The sequence below is a fragment of the Hyalella azteca genome, unplaced genomic scaffold (assembly GCF_000764305.2).
Source record: "Hyalella azteca isolate HAZT.00-mixed unplaced genomic scaffold, Hazt_2.0.2 contig10942, whole genome shotgun sequence".
Taxonomy (NCBI): domain Eukaryota; kingdom Metazoa; phylum Arthropoda; class Malacostraca; order Amphipoda; family Hyalellidae; genus Hyalella; species Hyalella azteca.
This window is the reverse complement of record NW_025940959.1, coordinates 7,337-32,231: the sequence shown is the minus strand read 5'-3', so window position 1 is coordinate 32,231 and position 24,895 is coordinate 7,337. Positions and strand designations below refer to the sequence as shown.

The 24,895-nt window shown below is 37.4% G+C and overlaps 1 protein-coding gene across 4 annotated transcripts; it reads left to right on the top strand.

The window, feature by feature from the left end:
* The first annotated feature begins 1,256 nt into the window (after window positions 1-1,256).
* LOC108678044 (annulin) lies at window positions 1,257-22,791 on the top strand. Of its 4 annotated transcripts, XM_047882633.1 has the most exons (18): window positions 1,257-1,691; window positions 5,603-5,617; window positions 7,517-7,610; window positions 9,241-9,350; window positions 10,448-10,566; window positions 11,197-11,323; window positions 12,821-13,050; window positions 13,593-13,868; window positions 14,404-14,545; window positions 14,984-15,149; window positions 15,665-15,744; window positions 16,012-16,156; window positions 17,021-17,163; window positions 17,817-17,977; window positions 18,494-18,630; window positions 19,161-19,290; window positions 22,032-22,138; window positions 22,231-22,791. In XM_047882633.1, the coding sequence occupies exons 1-17, from the start codon at window positions 1,472-1,474 to the stop codon at window positions 22,110-22,112; spliced, it is 2,376 nt and encodes a 791-aa protein (XP_047738589.1). In that variant the 5' UTR covers window positions 1,257-1,471; the 3' UTR covers window positions 22,113-22,138; window positions 22,231-22,791. The 4 variants fall into 4 exon arrangements, with proteins under 4 accessions (XP_047738589.1, XP_047738590.1, XP_047738588.1 ...); XM_047882634.1 differs by having other exon boundaries at window positions 9,244-9,350; window positions 22,032-22,791; XM_047882632.1 differs by having other exon boundaries at window positions 22,032-22,791.
* Window positions 22,792-24,895: the final 2,104 nt, after the last annotated feature.

Below are 24,895 nucleotides of genomic sequence, written 5' to 3'. Positions count from 1 at the left end.
GGACGGTAGAGCGCGAAAAAAAGATATGTTGAAGAATAGAACCGGGATTGCAAGGTACGCCGCGTAGAACCTGTTTCAACGGAGAGCTTGTTGCTAGATGGCAGCATGGGCCAGCACGAGCAATGTAACCTCTTGTTGTACCGCCTGAGTGGTCCTATATTGGTTCACTTTTTAAAGTGTTATTTAAAGCCGAATTGTGGATAATGTGGTGTAGAGACTCGGGCTCTCTCAGTTGAATGCGTTATAATGAACGATTCGCCGGCAATTTTTATTATTATAATTTTTACGCTTAGATTAAGTACTACTTACTATTAATTTCATTATTCGGACTAGAAAATATAATCGAATCAAATTCATGTGATAAAATCCGTCCCCTTGAACGAGACCAATACGTAGTTGACTTCTTTCCGAATTTTAGTATTTTTGGTCATTTCCAAAGAACCTCGTATTTGAGTAAGTACCCTGCCCAACCGAAATGAATTGGACAGAGTTTTTCTAATTGTACGATTGCATTTCTTTCTATAGCTTGTACGATGTATGCCTTGTACATGAAGGGTTTAGTTAATGCATGGATTGAAGAGACAAGTGAGTGAAGAGCGTGGATCTTTCCCCTTCCTCAATAATTTGCCTTGCAATTTGGCCGTATGCTTCAGGACAGACGATTTTATTGTCAATAGCAAATATTTACTTCTCAAGCAATGTTTACTAATTTACATATGTATTTTTATGCGGATTTTTATATCCACGCGTCCTAACTTTTTATTCCAGTAATGCATTCAGACAATATAAAAAGAAATTTATCTCACCAGACACCGTGCAAACTAAAGCGGACGGTTCATGGTAAGAGCCAAAAATTCTAACATATTTGTTAAGTGTTCGACACGGTAACTATCACCGATACCTATTGTCCGGAAATTTAGCGAATCTTTGAATTTTATCAACATCATCGACATCGCACCTGCATCAAAATTTTAGGTCATCGGTTGATCTTGACGATAAAATTGTGCTTCTAAACAATTGATTTATAATGTTAATGGCAATCAACCTTGAAGACTAATGTGGGCCGTAAGAAAGCACTAATCCTTTCTCTTTCTTCACTTACAGGCTTCATATCTCAGTAATATGAATAACTAAAATTTCATATCTCAATAATATGAATAACTAAAACTTATCGCAACTGATCCATTTGTATACACACTAGATTGGAGCTCACACACGATTTATAAAGAACTTTGTGGTAACTTCTTGTGCGCTTCTGAACATTTTATAGCTTAACAGCCCTAATTTTTGAAACCTCAAATCCTTCATGTCATTATTGTCAGCCCATCTTATAATTGATTCACTAAAAGACAAATTAACTAGCAAATTTCTCTCCGTGCGTCGGATTTTTGTATTCTGTCGGGGATTTGGGTCTTTTGAGCATCGGACCTAATTTATTTGGAATAAAAAAGTTAATGCATTATAACACACAATGGGTAACAATTGCTCAGCGTGTTGTTCTCCCCCTGGAAGCCAGTCGTGTTGTGACACCTGTGAACAAATTTGTTGCGTGTGCCCGTGTTGCTGTGTGTCATTCCAAAGCTGTTGGAGTAGGATGTTTGGTCGGCGTCCTCCCGAACTCCATCTTCCGACAAAACCGGATCCGGATGAGAGACCAAAGCCATCCGCACTTCAGGACCTCAGAGACACAAGTGAGTTACGTCGTGTTTTTTTCGATGTAAAAAGTTTTTACAGGTAATATATGAATACAAATTGAATTAATGCATCTGAGATTTTGGAAAAAATGTTGATGCTTCTTTGGGATTTTTGATATTTGGCTCTGGCCATGGTCACGCTGGTGCGGCGCATTCAGAATATTTTTCATTGAGTATTAATAATTGTACAAAGTCGGCATTGGTAATCTATCTATATATCTGGGAGCAAAGACTCCAAAGAACTCTATTGCATCCGCTCGTAGCGCTGCTACATGCGTGATGCGTGCAACTGAGGAAATGCTAATGCTCTGCAAGAAGCAATATTTATAGAACTGATGAAATTGCTACTTTTTAAAGTTATCACACGAAAGGAGTCCGTATGATTATATTGTGCTCTTTTTACGCATATTCTGCTGAGATTATACACATGCACAAAGGATTCTACTCGTACGTGGGTCACGAATCAAGGACTGGCATGTAGGCACCACAGTACCTAAATTGTGTCAATCGGCGTCTATTCAGGGCAGGTTTAGCCCATTTACGAAATTTATTCATGCCATCTGTGTTGCTTTCTTGTATGTCTCAGCCATCCTGTCAATCTGTCTGCATTTAACCAGAAACCGTACAACCGCTTGCGTTTTTTATCCGATTCTAACTTTCCTCCATAAATTGTGCCTTCGATATAGTCTTTGTATTCTATAAAGAAAATCGCTCTTATGTGTAGCATTGAAACACCCGGCTTGACACTACAGTGAGCGATCTATTCATTATCAAGTTATCAAGTGCATTCAAATTTATCAAGTGCATTCAAATGCTCTTATAGGTGATAATTTACTAAAAATTTAACTTTACCTATCTACACACAATGAAAATGTTCCGTTAATGATCGGGTAATGGCTTTCAATTAAAATTACTTTGAATGATGTCTGATTATAATAACACGAGGGGACTTCCAATGGACTCATTTTTTCGGAATTTTTAACTAAATAATTCATCATTCATAATAATAATTATGATGAATTAATAATTATAATAATAATTATTAATAATAATTCATCATTCATAATAAGCAATTCATCTACATCCTGCTTCGTGCTTCCGCTCGTTAAATAAACATGTAATTGCATTTATTACCGTACGACTGGTAAAGTTATCTCGCACTCCTCTGCAATCTGTGCTAAAATAAACACGCTATTCACCTGTGCTAAAATGAACACGCTATTCACCTGTGATACAATGAACACGTTATTCACCTTTGATAAAATGAACACGCTATACACCTGTGATAAAATGATCGTTATTCACCAGTGCTAAAATGAACACGTTATTCACCAGTGCTACAATGAACACGTTATTCACCTGTGATAAAATGAATACATTATTCGCCAGTGCTAAAATTATAACATGTTATTCAGCTTTATATCGAACGTTTGGGCAAGCACCGGAATACCTGAAATGAAGTTAATATCTGAAATGGAAAATAACTTATTTCGTTTAAATATTCCTTTAATTATTACCCGTTATTATTGAATTAAAGAATCCTGATAACATATGATCTTCAATTTGATTTGACCAGTAATAAAATGAACATGTTATTTAGCCGCACATATTGATCGCTCTGGCAAGCACTTCACCCCTCGCTACCCTCAGATGCGTGGAGCTTCTAACGGTTAATTTCCTTCCTGTTTTTAGCCTTGTGTTGATTTTGGCAATGCTTGTGCGTATACTTCAGTGTTAATTAGCTCGGTTGGGTGCGGGTTAATTAGCTCAGCAGCCTCAACGTAGTTAATTAATTGCGTGGAACTTCTATATCGCCACGTATCAATCATCATTCAACGTAAAGCGTCTGAAATTTCCCCGCTGGCCGGAAACTGCAATACGATCATGCAGGCTATTTTCGCCTAACAATTTCAGATACAATCATAAAAACTAGCAATTAGAGACATAAATTAGCTTAATTGAGTAAAGTATATATATATAGTATATATATAGTATGACGTGCGGGGGCTGACGTTATAGACGAGCAGGCGCTGACGCTGCGTATCATCGATACGTACGTCAAGTCATTCTTAATCAAGTCATTAGATAAATGTGTAGATTTGATTTTTAGTCCGATTTGAATTGTGTAGCAACGGACTAAAAAGGAGAAAATAAAATACTTAAAAAAACTTAAAAAAACACGTTTTTCTTGTGGACTAAATAGTAGAAAATAAATTATGGTTTGCCCCAAAAAACGTGGGTCGGGCTGTACGTTCACCATCAAATTTCCAAAATTTTTGTGTTGTGTGCTTTTCGCTTTAATCATAAATCTGCCCGACACACGTTTTTTGGGGCGAGCCATAATTTATTCCTCAATATTGTAATAGTGCAATAGATGAAATTTAAAATTCGTCATTTTCGCGAATAAGTTGAAATGTTTCTTTGATATTTACGAAAGCTTGTATTGTGAGCTGAACTCATTCTTGGCTATATCCATAATGCAGCAATAAATACTGTTCGAAGTCTATGTTATTCTAAGTATAAATTTTTAAATAAGCACGAATATAATACTTCATAAATTTGTCTTTACTATTTATAAATACATAAATACTGAATGTTGTTACATGACCTGTAAACATAATTTCACAAGCCCTTAAACAATTCTTGAAGTGTTCTGGGTCTCCGGCAAGTTCATTGGTGCATGTTTAGTAAACATTCTTAAGCGATGTTGACTGTAGGTGTGTGAACATGTTGGTAAATGTCAACAACGCAGAGGCGATATCAGCAATACATGCTTCACACTTCATTTCAGCCTTATGCACATTTACTTTGAATCAACATTTGAAAGAGTGAGCTGCAGGAAGATTGCACATTTTGGCACAAATTACTCCCTATATTGAGACTTTATTAGTTTCTATAAATATTTACACAACTTACGAAACAAAAACAATATGTATGTATTACCCTTAAATTACTGCATACGTATTTTCCTGCCAACCTTACACGGAACAAATAAGATACAAGTTGATTTCTTACTTTTTACGTATATTTTTGCCAATACCTTACAAGTAACATTCAGTATGCTATACGATAATTACGTGAATGATTGTTAGAAATTACTGCCAATCCCGAACATAAAAAAGCAGAGACATGTTGATTACGTACATGCTGTACGCAAATTATTACCTGTCCCGTATGAAACACTTAAGATAAATAAATAATAATTCCGTGCATGCCAGACACACTCGTATGTGCGCGCAACACTTGAATGAATAATTAGTACGTTAACTAATAACTTATAATAATAACTAACAATTCCGAACGTTAACTAATAACAAACGTGCGTCCAAATTACGTACCCGTACATTATGACGTCATTGCCGCAGTTCGTTGGAACAGGATGACTGAAGTGGGAGCGCAATATCCTGTATGGATGTTATCTATTGCATCATAGCAGCACACAAGTACATCATGAACATGTGGGTGCACTTGTCATGAACACGTGGGTGCACTTGTCATGAGCATGTGAGTGCACTTGTTATGAACACGAGGATGCACTTGTTAAGTTCAAATTTATTTTATATTCAGATTGATTGAGTTTATTATAAATTAATTCTGTTTATCATTTGACATTTGTTGATAAGATAAACTGATTTTAACTAAACACATTTCAAAGATTCATCAATCATCAAAGATGGCAAAAAACAACTCGTACTTTTACTGGACCCAAATCATTATAATAAACTAATACCAACTCATCCTTATTTATTGTCTATTTTGGGATACTTGGTTTCTTTGTACACGAAATAACACAAGAATTTTCACTCCTGCACTTGGGTTTCTTCGGTGGCGCGTAACTCACATGGCTGCATGACTGCATTACTCGCCTCTTCTTCACCGCGCACTTCCTTCTCCGCCGCATGCCTCAGATGTCGCTGCAAAAGGTAAAATACTGTATTTTTAACAATTACGCGTTAATTAACAAGTTTAAATTATAAACAATATTATTTAGTAAATTGTTTGTTATGAATACTTTAAACGATTACTACGTGTCTTAAAAAATTTGAAGGAAAGACATTCTGAAACAAATTTTAGCCATGGTAATACGCGGAAAATGCTCCAGAAAGAGAATGTGTTTTTAATAAATCCGGATTATTTTTTGAGAAGTGCTGAGGTCACTAGAGGAGTGAAGTGATGAGGTCAGTAGAGAAGTGAAGCGCTGAGGTCAGTAGAGAAGTGAAAGTCTGAGGTCAGTAGAGGAGTGAAATCCTGAGGTCAGTAGAGGAGTGAAGAGCTGAGGTCAGTAGAGGAGTGAAGTGCTGAGGTCAGTAGAGGAGTGAAGTACTGAGGTCAGTAGAGGAGTGAAGTGCTGAGGTCAGTAGAGGAGTGAAGTGCTGAGGTCAGTAGAGGAGTGAAGTACTGAGGTCAGTAGAGGAGTGAAGTACTGAGGTCAGTTAAGAGGAGTGAAGTGCCGAGATCAGCAAAGAGTGAAGTGCTGTGGTCAGTAGCTAAGAGAAGTGCTGAGGTCAGCAGTGCCTGCCCTCGGGCAGTTCGAAAACATCATCAAGTTTGTTTGAGCCCCACGAGCATAAACACCATCAGCGACATGCCCAAACGTCAGCTCTTATCGCGCTGACTCAGCCTAGCTGGCCGTGTTCCCTTAGGATAGTTGACATATCGCGTTGTGACTTGTAACCTGAGCTGTACGTTTTCCTGTTGATTTTTTTTACTTCGAGACTGTCTTGCAACGTATTCAGTATCTTTTCTTATTTATTTTTATGCTTTGAGAATATTTTGCTACGTATGCAGAAGGTTTTTCTGTTTATTTTTAAAACTTTGGGACTATTTTTTTTCCAAGGTATGCAGTTTGTTTTGTTGAAGAGTCTTTCAATTGACATGTTCTCATGAATATTTTCATCATTCTAAGTCTTCGACGTTCTTCAGCAGATTANTACAAATCTACCTAATAACTTTACAAATTTCTCCTTCTGGAATATTCATTTAAAAACCTTTCTAATATCACCTCAATATTTGTCATAAAAAAAATCTTTCTTCTACTGTTCCTAATTCCGCCACCTCCAGATCAACTCCCCCGATGACAGCGGTGTGCTAGTGGGCAACTGGTCAGGCAAATACGAAGGGGGAACTGCCCCCACCGAGTGGAATGGTTCTGTAAACATCCTCACCCAGTTCTACCAAACCAAAACCCCCGTCAAGTTCGGCCAGTGTTGGGTCTTTTCCGGCGTCCTTACGACAGCTTGTAGGACCATCGGACTGCCATGCAGACCCGTGACAAATTTCTCTTCGGCCCACGACACCCACAACTCCCTCACCATCGACTACTTCTTTGATGATAAGGTGAGTAGAGCGTGGACAATGCATACTAACTTCAATATTACTGCCCTGAGCAAAGGCTTGCAGTTGAAAGTTGGTAGTTAGAGTGGTCAGTAAAGTTGAACATTTATAGGACCTGGCAGATGCAGGGTATGCGATTGTTATCTAGTGGGCACGATAAAGATATTAATTAGCCATATCTGTTACGAAATGAGCTGGTCTTATTTCGGATAATTCTAACCAGAATGTTGTCAGGTGACAAAGGTAGATGTGTATAAGAGACAGGTATTTATGTACTAAAGTTGTTGGATAACGTGTAATTGAGTTAAATTATTTGCAAGGTAAGAAATAAATGTCCACTAATGGATTGTTTGGTGCAGAATAAGTACCAGTGACGACTAGTTTTGGCCTATTCGACTCTGATAAAATTATTACTATAACTACAACCATTACCATAACTACTGCTATTACTTTTATTATTACCATTATTAATGGAATGTCTGGTGCAGAATACCTGGCGGTGACAGGCTGGGACTGGCAGAGGAGCGAGAACGGCGCCGCCCATCGTACGGCAGACTATCATCTCATGGATGCCAAGGACAGGTAAACAATGCAATAATATCATACAAATAAGACACTCATTAATTGTTATTATTATAAAAATAAACTTTAAAAATGTTATTATATGTACTGAATCGTATTAAAATAACATCGAAATGTTATTATAGGTGCTGAATCGTATTAAGTATTTCTGTGGCCGTCGTGTTTAGACTGCACGGTTATCTTTAAAGCGGCCGTATTCTATAGCTTCGATTAATTGATGATATAATATTCTCGATAATGTTGCTACTTTGTGTAATTAGAGTAATTTTTGGGGGAGAGGAATAATGCCGAACCTCCAAACTAAATAATTTTTTATATCATCAATAATGATGATTTAAATTAAGTTATTTTTATTAAGTATTAAAGGATATATGTTAATGCTGCTATACGTCATAAGTTTAAAAAACTATGCACGCTATCAAATGATAATGAATTCCATTTGACATGATATGTTCTACTCTCCTTGATTTCTTTAGAAAATTTAGACCTATTAATAATTTACCCGAAATTCGAACAAAAACTGACCTGTGAATTACTTTAGAGCGTGATGAAATTTAAATTTGATGGAATTAGGTATTTTTTGATTGCGTAAGACATGCAAAAAATATCGACAAATTTTTTACATTAGAAGTTAAGTAAATTTCTATCCATCATTTGTTTGTTATTTGGTCCTTTTACTCGAGTAATTTTCTCTATGTTTTCATTTAACCCCAGTTCTTTTGATTTACCTGCCTTTAAAACATAGACTCTTTTTAAATCAATGATTTTGTAGCAGATATTGCTAGAATTTAGTCTGTTCTTCAATTGCATGCAGTTAATACCTGAAAATTAAAAGCCTAATATTTGGTTGCAATATTTCTTCAAATATAAATTAATATTTCATTGGAGAATCTAGAAATGAAATGATTGGCGACTGGATGGAAAATTGAAACAGAATCGCTAATCGTGAATTAACCAACACGACTTCCCGATCGTGAGTTCAAGCTTCCTAACCAACACATTTATAAATTTATTATTTTTTACTAATAAGTTTACTGTAGATTTTTAACTGTAACGAGAGTCTAAAGTAGATTTTTAACTGTAACGAGAGTTTACAGTAGATTTTTAACTGTATTTACTAACGAGTTTGTTTTTGTTCTTTTCATTCTTCCCTTATTTTCTTCTTTTCCAATTTCCGTCATTACTCATCTCTCTCCTCCCGGCCATTCACTTGTTCTCTTCTCCCTCCGATGCTTTAATTCATTTCATACGTTATTATCTAATGAATTTTGCTTTTGCAATTCACTACTACGATTGTAACTCCCTGCTTCACTTCACACATTACTTGTACCTGAACTCAAACGATTCGCGTGTGCGCAATTTTGATTTGCATTTAATCGTTTTCTAATTAATTTTCCGAGATGTATATATTATATACGTATATTATATATTAACCACGCTATACGGTGATTATAATCACTCCTTCATGGAACAAATTTTTTCTTAAAAATCGCATTTTAATGCATCACGGCCTGCCTTAATTACATCGTTTTCGGGGTCTTTTAATTCTGCCTTATGCTCCTTTCACGCCGCCTTTTTCTTCTTCATGGGCACCCTTCGCTCCTTTCCCCTTCTCCCTCTTGACCCCCAGCAGCGGCGGTGCAGTGGTGCGCAGAGGGCAGCCCTTCAGCCTGCGGCTCACCACCAACAGGCGCTACGACGCCAACAGGGACAAAATCGGCTTCGTCTTCACCGTTTCCGGTGCGAATATGCAAATTTAAATAGAATTTAATAAAAATGTAATTAGATGTAATACGACTTTTATTATATGAAACAAAAATTCAATGAAATGAAGTACAAATTTAAATAAATGAAATACGAATTTATTGAAATGAAATACAAATTTAATTGAATAAAGTAAAAATTTAATTATATGAAATAAAAATTCAATTAAATGAAGTATAAATTTAATTATTTGAAACAAAAATCTAATGAAATGAAATACAATTTTAATTAAATGGAATAGAAATTTAATTGAAAGATATACAAATTTAATTGACTGAAATACAAATATAATTAAATGAAATGCAAAATTTAATGAAATGAAATGATATTTAATTGTATGAAACAAAAATTTAATTATATAAAGCAAAATTTTAATAATTGAAATACCAATACATTATAATTAAATGAAGTAAAAATTTAATTATGTGAAATAAAAACTAATTATATGAACCCAAAATATAATAAAACAAAAAACAAATTTCATTAAATGAAATACAAATTTTATTAAATTAAATAAAATTGTAATTAAATTTAAAGTTAGAAAATAAAATTTAGATACAATTTTATGAAGCTTTGTTTGATTTCGAAGTAATTTGAATGATGGATGATGCCTGAGTTCGAATTTTGCTTGTTATGCAAGATTTTTTTTTTTCGCGATGGTTGTTAAAAGAGTCTGATCGTGACGATCGTTTCTGATCGTCACAATTATTCTTTGACTTCACTAGGGGAATTTTGACTGAACTTTAAAGTAAATCTTCCTAAGAAAACTATTCTGCTTTTGAGTGTTAAGAATATTGGGGTAAAGAGCAGACAATTGTTTAATGGGAATTATAATATGTGGAAATATTTCTTATTTAAATCTTCAAAAAAAAAATTTCAATCTTCAATCCCTTTTCAACTTGTGCACCATCTAACATTCACAATTTTAGCTATTATTCTCAAAAATTCATCAAATTTGAACAATTGAGATGAAATTTTTCACATTATGTTTATATTTTTATTTTCAGATTATTATAAAATTTTGAACAATTTAGATGAAAATTTTTACATTATTCTTATATTTTTATTTTCAGATTGCAAGAACCCTAACTTTGGCAACGGCACCCAAGAGGGGGTGTCGGTGGGTGGGGAGATGCTGGGGGGATGGTCTGCTAAGATCCACAGCGTCACAGACTCGAGCATCTCTCTTGAGGTTGGGGAGAATTACAGACGTCTTATAGGTGGCCAACTCCTAATCACCCTTCCCCCTTGTGTAGTTTAATTTTGGTATAAGGATAATTGAAAAGCACGCCGGAAAATTTGCATTCATGGACCTGAAAAATAATTTTACGTTCAAAATCAGTGTAGGGCATTACATGAAACATCGTTATTTTTTACAATTTATCCATTGTATTTCTTCGCGCATTCAGAGAAATGAGTGACATTTTGTCCAAATAGCGATGCACGTTTTGATCGTGTGCGAGTCATTGTAATCCAGTTTAGCCCGGCATAAGGGTTTAACAGAGCTACGTGCAAAACGTATATAATTATTTGGACAGTACAACCCTTGCATTTTGTATCGGGGGCTCATTAAATATAAACATTTTAACATTTTTCAAATATTATTGGTTGAAATATCAATTTGTTAGCCCTTCACGTACCCGTAGCCGTCTAATCCACTAACTTCCCCCCCCCCCAAATTGAACCCAGGCGCTCACCCGTAGCCGTTTAAGCTCACCCGTAGCCATTTAATCCACTAACTTCGCCCCCAAAATTGAACCCTATCACGTACCCGTACCCGTAATCCAGTAACTTTACCCCAACGTAAGTGTCGTGCCCACAGCTGAGCAGCCCCCCAACCAGCATCATCGGGGCATGGAGGGTGGAGGTAGACATCAGCAGCGACGATGCTACCCACAACTTCACGTGCCCGTACCCTCTGTACATCGTGTTCAACCCCTGGTGCCCCGGTGAGTGCGTCGTCTTCATATTTATTGGATTCGATTTACGGTATTGATTATTTGCTGTGCAGCGAAAAATAAGCACATGGAGAAGTTAGTCTATGGTGGTGTCTATCTTTTACCTTTGTGAACGATGGATATCAATAACTATTATCAATTAATTTATTCATTTATATTCGTTTTTATTTTAGTATATATACCGATTACCGAGAGAGTAATTGCACAGCCACGTCTTGGGTACCGTAGCCGCCTTGGTAACATTAGAGTCCGGCCTTACTGCAGTAGCAGTGACGTAGTGCGAGGTTAGGTATGGCGACTTAATTAATGGCGTATGGGTGAGTTGGTAACCGGTGACTCAGTGAGTCGGACTGTCGGCATCGGGATTCGGGGCGACGGCAACTTGGAGAGTTGGAGTTAGTCGTGTTCTGCCAGCCGTTTAGTAAGGTGCTATCTGGGCTCACTCCACTCTACTAACTCTCGGTGATTCGTGCTCTAGCGGTAGATCTTGTGGTTGTACCTTGAAGGCTTTATTGAGATTCTTAAAAAGTTTTTCTATCACGTTGGAACTATGTAAAGTGTGCTTCTATTAACTGGTGATTCTTCTGAAATTAAATCTACTTTTTTTCGTGCAAAATGACGTTTTAATGAACATCGTAAAATTGTACTACAAACCCCATTGCTTAAACTGTGATAGAAGACTTACTAAGATTGGTCTTTTAACAAGACAGTTACCGGCGTTTAGTTTAACTGCAGAGCTCGAACCTTCTGACAATACCGCGGCGATGAGGTGCAGCGAACTTTCGGTGACATCTTCGTAATTGCAACCCTGACGAGAAGTATAGGTGCTCCACAGTTCACGAAGAAGATTAAACATCGTGATGTTTTTGTCTTACGAAATTATTAAAGCCTTCCCTTCCACTACAGTTACTTGCATTTCAGTAGACTACAAGCACACAATTTTACCACATGAACTATGCAAACGGAACTGCCAACACCATTGAGACCAAAGCAAAAATTCACCACGAAACAGGATTTTTAACGTGTTTACTTTGAATTCCTATTTCTTCCCATTTGCGTGTTATCTTACAAAATACAGGTATTGGAATTTCACTACCAACGGTGGACAACACATTACTGACTGCCAGCAGGAAATTTCGGACTCTGAAATCTCTCAAATTAATCTCAGTACAACAAGCAGTTTTATATTTGTCGGTGGCCTTCGTGATTTAGAGGATCGGCTTGAATTACCGACGTTAAAAGAGTTGTTATCTTGAAAATACCACTCGAAATTTCTTTACTTTACTTCTTCGGTAAACCTAATACTTTACTATCGGACTCACCCTCCCCATCTCCCATATGACACCTCATTTCTCGAGCTCGATATGGGGAGTTCGGGCCACTCGCTCAATCGGTTGTCATGATTCTATTTTCAAGAAGAACTTTGGTAACCGTTACCGAGCCCCTTCTAGGCTTCTCCTCCTCACATTCTCTCTTTACGTGGTCCAGAGGACGCGACGTTCATCGAAGGCGAAGAGGAGCGCAAAGAATACGTCTTGCAGCAGACCGGTCTTATCTGGCGTGGCACGCACAACCGCCTGCGCCCGTGTGCATGGCACTACGCGCAGTTCCACGAACACGTGCTGCAGTGCGTGCTTATGATGCTCACCGAAGTGTGCCGCATGTCTACACCTAACCGGGCTGACCCTGCAAAGGTCGCCCGTGCTATTTCCGCTGGGGTTAGTACAATGTTCTTATCGAACAATATCTTAGATAAAAGATTTTTGTTCATGTTAATCAAGATAAGTTAGTAAATCTTGTCTTCGTTTATTACTCATCCTGCTCATGTTTTTGATTGTCATGTTTTTTATTATTAATTTTTTTTCATTTTTTAACACGTTTTTATTGCGTTCAGAGTTATGGTAGCTAGTTCATCCTGACAATGAAAGAAAATGTTGTCAGCTTTTTCCTGAAGATTTTCATCAACTTTCTGTCACAATTTAATCTAGCAACCACTTCACACGTTTTTTTACTGTAACCATCGCACGATCATACCAGCAAAAGCTCACATTCTAATATCTTACTTTCTGCCTCTGGCATCGAAACACCAATATGAAATGTTCATTGATCGAATTATTCTCCTAATAGCTTTACAAATCTACCTAATAACTTTACAAATTTCTCCTTCTGGAATATTCATTTAAAAACCTTTCTAATATCACCTCAATATTTGTCATAAAAAAAATCTTTCTTCTACTGTTCCTAATTCCGCCACCTCCAGATCAACTCCCCCGATGACAGCGGTGTGCTAGTGGGCAACTGGTCAGGCAAATACGAAGGGGGAACTGCCCCCACCGAGTGGAATGGTTCTGTAAACATCCTCACCCAGTTCTACCAAACCAAAACCCCCGTCAAGTTCGGCCAGTGTTGGGTCTTTTCCGGCGTCCTTACGACAGCTTGTAGGACCATCGGACTGCCATGCAGACCCGTGACAAATTTCTCTTCGGCCCACGACACCCACAACTCCCTCACCATCGACTACTTTTTTGATGATAAGGTGAGTAAAGCGTGGATAATGCATACTAAAATCAATATTACTGCACTGAGCAAAGACATGCAGTTGAACGTTGAGAAGGTTGTAGTTAGAGTGGTTATGTGAGGTTGAGCATTTATAGGAACTTGCAGATGCACGGTATGCGATTGTTATCTAGTGGACACGATAAAGATATTAGCTAATTAGCCATATCGGTTACGAAATGAGCCGGTCTTATCTCGGATAATGCTAACCAGAATGTTGTCAGGTGACAAAGGTAAGTGCAACAATTATATAGATGATTACATCCTTGTTTAGGATTCCAACGGAACGATGTCAACTTTGGAACTAACATGAAAGTTCTATTCCAAAAAATTTTGCGCTAGAAATTTTTCCCGGTTATGACGGGTTCCAACTTTTGTGGTGTATTTCTAAAGGTAAACCTGATTCAATTTCAACTCTTCTCAAATATTATGCTGTCATTTCCTCAAAAGTGCTTAGCTGCTATATAGGCCCTACTAAAAGAAATTATACAGATATTAGCGGACTCTATTCACAGGGAGAAACCATCGAGAGACTAAACTCGGACTCCATCTGGAACTTCCACGTGTGGAACGAAGTGTGGATGAAGAGGCCGGACTTGGGCGAAGAATATGGCGGATGGCAGATAGTGGATGCCACTCCACAGGAGGAAAGCGATGGTGAGAAATCTTTGTATTTTTTGTTCATTTCAATGCACTAATAAGTTGGCTATCTTTAACAAGTATTAGTTTTATTTATGTTTTTCGATATGAATCAGTTTTCGTTGTTGTAGCAGCCATTTTGATATAAAAAAATTTGCATGTTCCGGTTCAATCTTCTAAAACGTTGAGAACTTGTTCCTTTGCAGTGTTTTTTTGCTAATTATTGAGAAATGTCATAAATTTTTAGATAGATTAATAAAAATTTCATAATTTTTCTACATTTTGATTTCTCGTTTATGAGAATATGCCAGGAGGTTCACATAAGCCAGCAATTTAAAATTTAAGGACGGACTGAAGAAGTAGTATAACAATTACAATGCACGGAAGAGTAATCACTTATACAGAGTTAGTTAAATCGGTGAAGATAATCAGTACTGTAATAAAATGTGTTCTCAGGTCAGTATAGATGCGGGCCGACGTCACAAGTGGCAGTCAAGAGGGGTGAAATTCACTTGCCATTTGACACGCCCTTCGTCTACGCCGAAGTGAACGCGGACAAGCTCTTCTGGAAATACAGGGGCGCCAGCCAACCCATGAAGCTCCTCGGCCGCAAAACAGGAGGGTAAGAACAAAGTGCTTCTCTTGTTTTTCCTGTTTTTTCCCTGTTTCCGCAAAACAGGTGGGGTGAAATAATCACTATCCAAAATTTGAATTGCGAAAACGATACTTTTTCTCGCACAAGCGGTTACAGTTTAGTGTCCCAAGATTGGAACTGTGAGTTGTGGGTTCGAGGCAGGCAACAAGCTGTGAAACTCCTGTGATGTTCCGAAACAGCGACAGGCCTAATGGCCTAATCAACACTGACACCGCTATAATTATAATTATTTTTTATTTCTACCGTTTTGGTAGAGATTCAGCCATTCTGGCTAGAGCAGAAATGAGGTAAAAATGAATTTGATATTCTGATCGATTCCACTTGTTCACTTAGAAATATTCGAGGGGAATATTATGATTACCTTATATGAATACGATATTTTCTAGCTTTTTCCATACGCAAGCCACAAATCTTACCAGAAAAAAATTCATATTGACATTTGTAAATGAACGCTTCTTACTTTTGTTGTTTTTTCCTGACAGAGTCGGACTGAACCTGAGTACCAAAGCCGTGGGTCGCTACGTAAGAGAAGATATCACAGACCAATACAAACATAATGAAGGTATGTCATAGAATAAAATAATGAATTTTGGATGCTTTACGCTCCGTTGTCTTATCAACTGTGCCTCACTGCAGCAAATTTTGATCTTTATTGTATAATGCTCACTTTCTGAAATTTTTTGCATGTCTTGGCCAAAAGATTAAAAATGATTGTCTATATTACCAGTGTACTTCTACACCTCGTCTAAATTGGCCTGGCTTTCATTAAGTTATCTGATACATTATTATTTCTTTTATTTTGAATCTCGTTTACGTTTGCGTTAAACAGACTCGACCGAGGAACGCAACGTGATGCGTGACGCTCTACGCCGATGTGAGAACGTCTTCGCTCGCTATTACCTCAATGAAGAAATTGAGGACATTGAATTTGATTTACTGCTGCTCGACGATATCGTTATCGGGCAGCCCTTCACGTAAGTCGAAGCTCGTTGCACTTTCTGATCCATTTTAAATAAATAGAAATATTATATCCGCAAGTACAAAATAGGTTAAAAAAAGGCGACAGAGGAAAATTGATTTCTATAGTCCTCCAGCAACGTAAATCTTGCGGTGCAATTTACTTATATTAATAAAGGCGATCTTCTCAATGAGAAAATCACCGGAGGAAACAAAACTTGTTTCGAAATGGCCTCATGTAAACTCTAATTACAAAGAAATTTTGATTGATCTAATAATATTTGCTATTTCTATATTAACACAATAATTTTATTGCTATAACCGTTTTAGTGCAGGATAGGGGAATTACGTACTGTCTAGCATACCATTCATTGCATGTACCTACCTCTGAAATTGATATTTTTGAAATACAATGCAGAATTATTTAAATAATAACACATAAAGTTTCTGTTTGATAGTGCTGAGGAAAGTCTGAAAATTGCATGTACGATTCCGGAATGACGTACGTAGCTTTTTCTAGAAGTACAGTTCCTTTAATGACACTAACAATCCGTTATTTCATTTTCTCTCATATAGAATCAAATGCGAATAATGACTTCAAACTGACTTTATTAGCACAATACGATTTATTTATTACTACAGGTTAGCAATGCATTGCTCCTGAGGCTATATGTTGTATATAGCATGTATACACACGATGTATTACCAATGCTAGTTCATGGAGTAACCAGAGGGTGGAAATAAAGAACAATCTCTTAAGTGTGTCTATCTTCTGAAAGTGTACTGCATTAATGGTCATATATATGTGTCCATCTTCCATAAGTGTACTGCATTAATAGTTATACTTATGCAAATAACATATTTTGTTTCTTAAATATCAGAATATCCGTGGTGATTATGAACAAGTCTGATAAAGACCACGATGTATCGGTGGTGCTGAGAGCGGACTCTACACTGTACACAGGAGCCGTAAAGGAGCTCGTCAAGAAAGAAGAATTCAAGAGAACAATCAAGGCAAAATCTGGTGAGATTTACTGGCTTTCTTTCATGTTTTACTTTTAAATGTAAAGCATAAATGATTGTCCTCTCTTCACTTGGTCATTTTCTGAATTGATATTTACTTGGTCATTTTCTGAATTGACATTTGAATGATATAAACGGAAGAGCCAATCACCGCTAATTCTAATATTGCTGTCCGTGTCATTGTTGAATAAAATTGCTTAACTATAGCTCTTCGCAATATTTTATGTTGACTGTAACCGTTTACGTTATTATAGACCGTTCCATATTTTTTAAGCATGGCTATATATGCCGAGTCTGCCACTATTCGAGTTACCTCCAGGTATTGCAGCTGGAGGTAAATATACCAGCCTTCAGTTTCGGTTTGACAACTGAAACGCTCATTGAAGCTAGTGAAGTCCATTTTAAATGATAACGATGAAATAATAATTTGGGTTGTTTAGAAATATTTAAATGATATTTTGAGTGACGACAAGTGTTGAAGGAATTGTAGTGAGGTATTTATCGGCAGAGATTTATCGGCAGAGGAGACGAAAATTGAAGAAATCACGCTAGAGTAATCGCTCATAATCATTTAAACTGCGTCATACATGTATATAATAAACTGGAGCACCCATCATTATTCAACTGAGTTCAAATAATAACCCCTTCCGACAGAGGAGAAGGTGATCACGGAGGTCACGTTTGAAGAGTACTATAACAAGCTGGTGGATCAATGCGCCCTGAACGTCGCCTGCCTCGCGAAAGTCGACACTACGGACTTTGAATATTTCGCTCAGGACGACTTCAGGATGCGAAAACCTGATATCAAAATTACGGTGAATAATGCGAATTTGTTTTTGTTGTTCAGGCAGAACGATATTTATTGTTCACCAAAGTGTGTTTTTAAATATTTAGGGCTCCGCTTATGAAGTAAAATTAAGGTCGATGTCTCAATATAATGTAGGTGTATTCATTATGTTGGAGTTACGTAGGTACTTGTTTCTTTCTTAAACAAATGATACAGTACAATTATGCCTGCCTTCTCAACATACATTTTCAACATACATACATACATTTTTTACATATATTACATACATATAATGAAATTTTTTTCGAGGGAGACGTGTTATTAAAAAAACATTCAACCGTCGTGATGTAGGTTTCACGTAGTGAGCACAGCAGCTACACTCGATTTGGCATCTGAAACCTCATTCTAATCTAATCTCATGTTTTTTTTCAGGTTCTTTTCTAGTGTCTTGTAAAAATAAATTAAATTTTCAAACAATGTTTTTTTTATCTTAGTTTTTACTATTTTCATGTTATAAATATTAATGCAGTCATTTTTTTCGCAGCCGAAAACGCCATTCATGGTAGGTCAGCCGACGACATGCAAGCTGTCCTTCACCAACCCTCTTCCTATGGCCCTCACTAAGGCTGTCTTCTACGTCATCGCAACGAAGTGCGAGTCTCAGTTCATCAAAGTTAAAGAGTGAGTCTCTGGACCTTGAGAGTCTGAATAAAAATAATTGAGGTGGAATACCTCGTAACTAGGAGGAAAAGATTATATCATTTCAATAAAGTCAACTAATTTCAATTATCTCTGACTATTTTGCATGAAAGCTGATTTGCACCTAGTATCTCGCCAAAGTTTTCATATTCCTGTTTTGAAAAGTAGTTTAAGAATGTGTACTGTGAACTAGTTGTGCTACCCAAGTATCTCGTACTAAATACACTGTGAATTAGTAGTGGTACCCAAGTATCTCGCACTATGTACACTGTGAACTGCTACCCAAGTATCTCGCACTATGTACACTGTGAACTGGTGCCCAAGTATCTCGCACTATGTACACTGTGAACTGCCCAAGTATCTCGTACTAAGTACACTGTGAATTAGTAGTGGTACCCAAGTATCTCGCACTATGTGTACTGTGAACTGGTACACAAATATCTCGAACTAAGTACACTGTGAACTAGTAGTGGTACCCAAGTATCTGGCACTAAGTACTGATGTGCACCCAGGGACATCCCAGCGGGGGGCGAGGCCCAGTGTGAGGCGACACTGACCCCCAGCAACGCTGGAGAGATCACCGTCACCGCGAGCTTCCTCTCTAAACAACTCGAGGATGTGGACGGCTACCTCGCAGCTCAGGTACACATTCCTTTATATGCAGAGCTAAATTGTTCATCATTATTTATAACATAGTGATGTCGGCGCTGAAGTGTAGGCCCGATGAGGCCTGTCGCCGATTTGTGATTATTATTAGGCACAAAATAATATTCATCTAACGATAACGATTCAATTTCCTTATGAATCAGTTTATCTTCATCCTAACTACTTCAAAATTTTAGTATTTTCACTCGTTAGTCCAGTTTCGTATGAACTATGAACCTTCTATTTTGTCAATCAGTCTCCATGTTAAATAATTACAGTTACTGCTAGAAAACGTATTTTACATCATTTTCTGTTAAAATGAAGAAAACTTCTTGTTTAATGTATAACTATTTTATTTGTAAATTCTATGCTAAACTCTCGCATATTGTTGACCAATTTGTTATACTCGTGCCGTCCGATGTACGTGATTCAAGGCTTGGCGCTCAGAAATATGTATACTCGATCTATTGATCGACACTTCGAACTCACCCGCGAACGCGTTAGCGGATCCAAAAGCAAAACTTTAGGATATACGAAGCTCATTGGTCCCTAAATTCAGAACGGATCTTCCTGAAATTCAGACCATAACTAATTATCAGCAATGCGCGGCGGGAGGAATTACTACAGATTTTCACATCATTTTGTTTTCGATCAAATGAAATTTTATTTTACATAACTGTAGAGCTCATAAACCCTATAAAATGAAATTTTAAACATCGCTAATTGATAACAAGAAACTGCGGAAGGAATCGCTTCAAATTTGTACATATTTTTTCAGATTTGAATGAAATTTTCGAAAAATTCTGTTAGTTTAGATCAGTGGTTCCCAAACTTTTTTCAGGCTGGCGCCCCCTTTGGCTCCCTAGTGAATTTCTAGCGCCCCCCACAGACGTACGCCTCTTTCTTGAAATTTAGTACGCTGTAATTTTAAAAGAGAAAGGTTAAACACAAATGTGCATTTCACAAATAGAACCCCATTTAGTGAACCAATATGTTTTTCAGCTGTTTTAACTGTTTCAGCACTAGAAACCTAGGACGTCTCGGGCGAATTTACGGCCGGACTCGTGGCCGGTCTCACGACCAATCTCCAAATTCAATTATCAAGTAATATCTCCCAAACTAATGAACGCAGCTCTATGAAACTTGGAACATGTATTCATCAGAACCTAACGGTGATGTTTAGCTCGTAATTTTTTTTATTTTACCTTCATTCGTGAGTTACGCGTATATTGCGAAACGGGCCAAAATTCGCAGTGATCAAAGAATTTCTTCCAAACTATTGAACAGCTGATTTGAACGAATTTTTGATTATTCATTTTTAACTACCAAACGGTGATTTTTTATCTTATAACATTTTTTCGATTTTACCTTCGTTTGCGATTTTTTTCTTCATTTCACCGTCATCCTTGATTTCACACTTCCTTATATTCGGCCCGTATCGCTGGGTAATTTGTCACTTATATTCGCGGCGATCAAGAAATTTCTTCTAAACTACAGAACAAATTTCAACGAATCTTTCTATATAATTACCTAACGTTTCAACGGTGATGTTTAGCTCCTGACAATTTTTATTATTTTGCTTTCGTTTGCGAGTTCTGCAGATATAGGAGGAACGACCGGCTTTTCTACCGGCCGGTTTAACCAAGATACGTATACTTATAGCCGGATACTTATAGCCGTATAACTCGCAAACGAAGGCAAAACGAAAAAAATTGTAACGAAGCTAAACATCACTGTTGCTTAGGTTCGGTATTTTAATACTAAGTTACATTCAAATCTGTTCAGCAGTTTGGAAAAAAATTCTTGATTACTTTGAATTTAAATATTGCTGTTTAAATCACGAATGAAGGTAAAATAAAAAAAAAAAACTCGCGAACGAAGGCAAAATCGAAAAAATTTTCTCGAGCTAAACATTACCGTTCGGTAGTTAGGACTGCAATTTCAAAATTTCGTTCGAATCTGTTCAGTAGTTTGGAAGAAATTATACTTGATCACTGTGAATTTCGGCCCGTATTGCCAGATAACTATTTCAAAAACAAACGATGGCAAAATTCAAACAATTTTCACGAGCTAAACATTATTGTTAGGTCCTAATGAATACGTGTACTAAGTTTCATCGAGTTAAGTTCATTAGTTTGAGAGATATTCCTTGATCATTGAATTTGGAAATTGGCCGTGAGACCGGCCGCGAGTCCGGCCGTTAATTTGTCCGAGACGTAAAGCCAGGAGAGGTTAAAAAAAACAGATCTGGGTGACAAAACCATCGCTGGGAGTCATGATGTGCTGCACGTGTTGTTTACAAATCGTCAAACAAACGTTAGAACTTCTGACATCGACTTCGGACGACCGGCCCCCCCCTATCGCCCCCCTACCGCCCTCTTCTTCCTTACCGCCCCCAAAAATCTTTCCACCGCCCCTGAAGGGGCGATATCGCCCACTTTGGGAAAGGCTTCGTTTAATCGTAAATGCAGCACCGTAAAAGTTTGCAACGATCCCTAACGCAGATTCTTGCTATTAATTAGTTATATTTGAAACTGTGAGTTTGAGTCCGCTGAAGAGTTCGGAGAAGTGTCGACAAACTCCGAAATAATAGCTAGTGGTTTTGAGTTAATAATTGCGGTTTTATGAGTGCATATAACCGATACCTTCCACTGTTTAGGTTGATTTATTATTGTGTTTGTCATGGAAGGTGCACCGTGTCCCGAAGTTCGCACGTATTTCAGATCGTTTTTTTGCAGGTGTTGGATGAAAACGGCAAACCTGTAGCTGAGGAAAACGATGTAGAAGAGGACAAGAACGAGGCTGAAGATGCAGTTTAACGCATGATTCGGCAACAAGGTTTGAGTTCTACTTGTTCATGTGTGTTTGCTAAGGAAATACTGAATTCCGGCATATAAGGAATACAAGGAACTGGAATAATTCGGAATATAAGTAATTATATAAGTGCTGCGCTAGTTCAGGAATTGTCTTAAAGTAGACACATTCTAATATTTAGAATTAAAGTGAGAAAAATTGAACATGGACGCAATAATTCAAAAGAAGCGCATGGTGTTCTCACATTGGGTACGTTAGTTAGTGTTTGCATAGTCCCAAGCTGCGATAGGTCCTGAAAAATTGTGTATGTTGTTGATGCGGAATCTTTAGCTCCTCATTCAAAATCAAAGCTCGACTACCACCCGCCACTTAAGTGTTCTCTCTATGCAATATATTTCGCAAGTCGTTCCCTTCCCCCTTTGAAAATGGACGCGCCTGTGTCGGCACGACGTATTCGTGATTTTTACAATTTACGTTGATTAGCTTAACACAAGACTCACAGGGTCAGTGGTACTGGTATATTTATCAATACGTTTTCGAGAAAAAGTCGAAAAGAGTAACTGTTTGTTACTACAGTGTGACTGACACCGCTGAAGCAAGCATAAATGCTACACCACGTTTAACGATTTTGACACACGACTCATAACATAACATATAGTGATGTCGGCGCTGGAGTGTAGGCCTGATGTGGCCTGTCGCCGATTCTTTTCCTTTTCGTGCCTTGTTCACAGAAGATCTAATATCGTGTTATTTGCCCGGATCTTTTCATGACTGGTGCATTAAACCGCAGCTGCCACGTATCATCGTATCATATCTCTTACCGTCGGAACAAGACACCGCGACCGCGTTATATTCCAATAATATGTCGAAATTTAGAACTGTTAAGTAAGATGATTAATTATCTGATCAATCAATCTAAGTAACATGATTACTGATTGAATCAATCAGAATCCTGTACGCTTTAGTACACATTTTATACACCTTCGAACATTCATGTTGGAATTTAAGTACACAATAGCGATTAACAATAAATAGCGAAACTATTGCAAATACAATTAAAGAATTTGTACAGCTCCGTAAAATCACTTACATTAATACAATCATTCTAAATTTCGTACAATTGATTTTGTAATAAAATGTGCTGTTGCATTGCTATCAGTAACAATTAATATTTTTATTGTTCTTAATGCAATCAGACTAGCTAAGTCTTCACGTATGTTAAAGTTTTCAGTAACAACGTTTTATATTTTCGTAATCAGTTCTTAAATTTTAGATGATTATACATATTTTAATAAAATTTAGAACTTTAGCACGTATTATATTATTCGCTCAATCTGATTCAAGTTTGGAAAGAACACTTGTTCGATCAAGTCGGACTTGAGTTAAGCCCCGTCCACACGCTCAAACTTATCGTCAGTCTTGCATGTCATGCCAGGTTTGACGACAAGACAGAGCGTGTGGACGCTCAAAGTTTGAAGTCTTGCATGATGGGTGGGCGGAGTTTGAGGTTTGACAAACCTGGAGAAGACGGACGGGCGAGACCTTTGGGTTCATGCAAGACTGACGATAAGTTTGAGCGTGTGGACGGGCAACCAACTAATTGGTCAAACTTTTATCTCAGTCTATACTGGTGTTGAAGGCTGTGACATTGTTCTTCGATAGCTCTAGTTTTTCATATCTCAAGATATCCGACAGCACGTTGGTTTCATGATTTTTTTTGGTGAGCTTATCGAATTATATCGTAGTTCCTCTTGTTTGTGGTAAATTCAATCAAAAAGCTACAGTGAGAAGAACAAGAGAGCAAATTAATTGCCAAGTGCAAAGAAGTTGATCCTACAGCAAACAAAGACTTTGTAACGAAGAGAATAATCTCTTTATCGATAAGGAAGTGCCCAAATAAAGTCGTCAATGCTGTCTGGTGCAGATTGGGATGCTGTCTATCAACCCTCATTGTGGTATTTTTTAGAACCATGTTCGGGACCACCGAGTGCGTTTTTATCGCCATACCCTAATTATGGTGGCACAAACTGCGATCACTGCAGCGAGCAGCACTAGCTCCTCCATTGCCGAGAGCGCACAAGACTGAAGGAAAGTTTGAACGTGTGGTCGCTCGTCAGTCTTCTGTCTTGTCGGTCAAATTTTGGCCTGACATGCAAGACTTACGATGAGTTTGAGCGTGTGGACTGGGCTTTAACCAAGAAACTTGGCGTAAGCAAACTATATTGGAGATATTGATTAACAGGAAATGCTAATGTGTTAACACAGCATTAAGCGATCATAGAAAAAAAAATCAAGACATTCTCACGGCCGTGTTATGCACGGATCACGAGGGCATTACTGTCATTTTAAGATTGAATTTGCTGACACAACCGTTTTTCATCAACAAAAAAGAGGATTTATTCCTATTTGATTTCTGAAATGGGACGGCGGAAGCTTGCTTTAAGAAACAATTAAGTCATTCTCATTGACCATGAAAAAAAAAAATTCTAACCTCATCGCTGATGTTTATCATCAATTAGAAATTGAGTTTAGAAACCATTATGATATTATGATCTAACGAAGGTCGAAAGATCATCTAGTTTAATACGTTAGAATTTACCGATTTTACAACGTTTTAATATTCCATTACTATGTTTGTTTAACCTTACTGTTTAACATGAAAATGGTTGATATGAAATTGATAACATGAAATGGTCAATTCGATGATATATGCCAACTGAAAGTTGAAAGCTCATTTAAGCGCAACGCGAAAGCAGTACGATTTTTTTGTCGCAAGATCATGAATTAG

Excerpts from the sequence above, each read along its gene's own strand:
- LOC108678044 (XM_047882633.1), top strand. The coding sequence starts at position 1,472 with ATGGGTAACAATTGCTCAGCGTGTTGTTCTCCCCCTGGAAGCCAGTCG. Across the intron at positions 9,351-10,447 it reads CTTCGTCTTCACCGTTTCCG|ATTGCAAGAACCCTAACTTT; the intron begins GTGCGAATATGC and ends TTTTATTTTCAG. Across the intron at positions 17,978-18,493 it reads AACCTGATATCAAAATTACG|CCGAAAACGCCATTCATGGT; the intron begins GTGAATAATGCG and ends TTTTTTTCGCAG.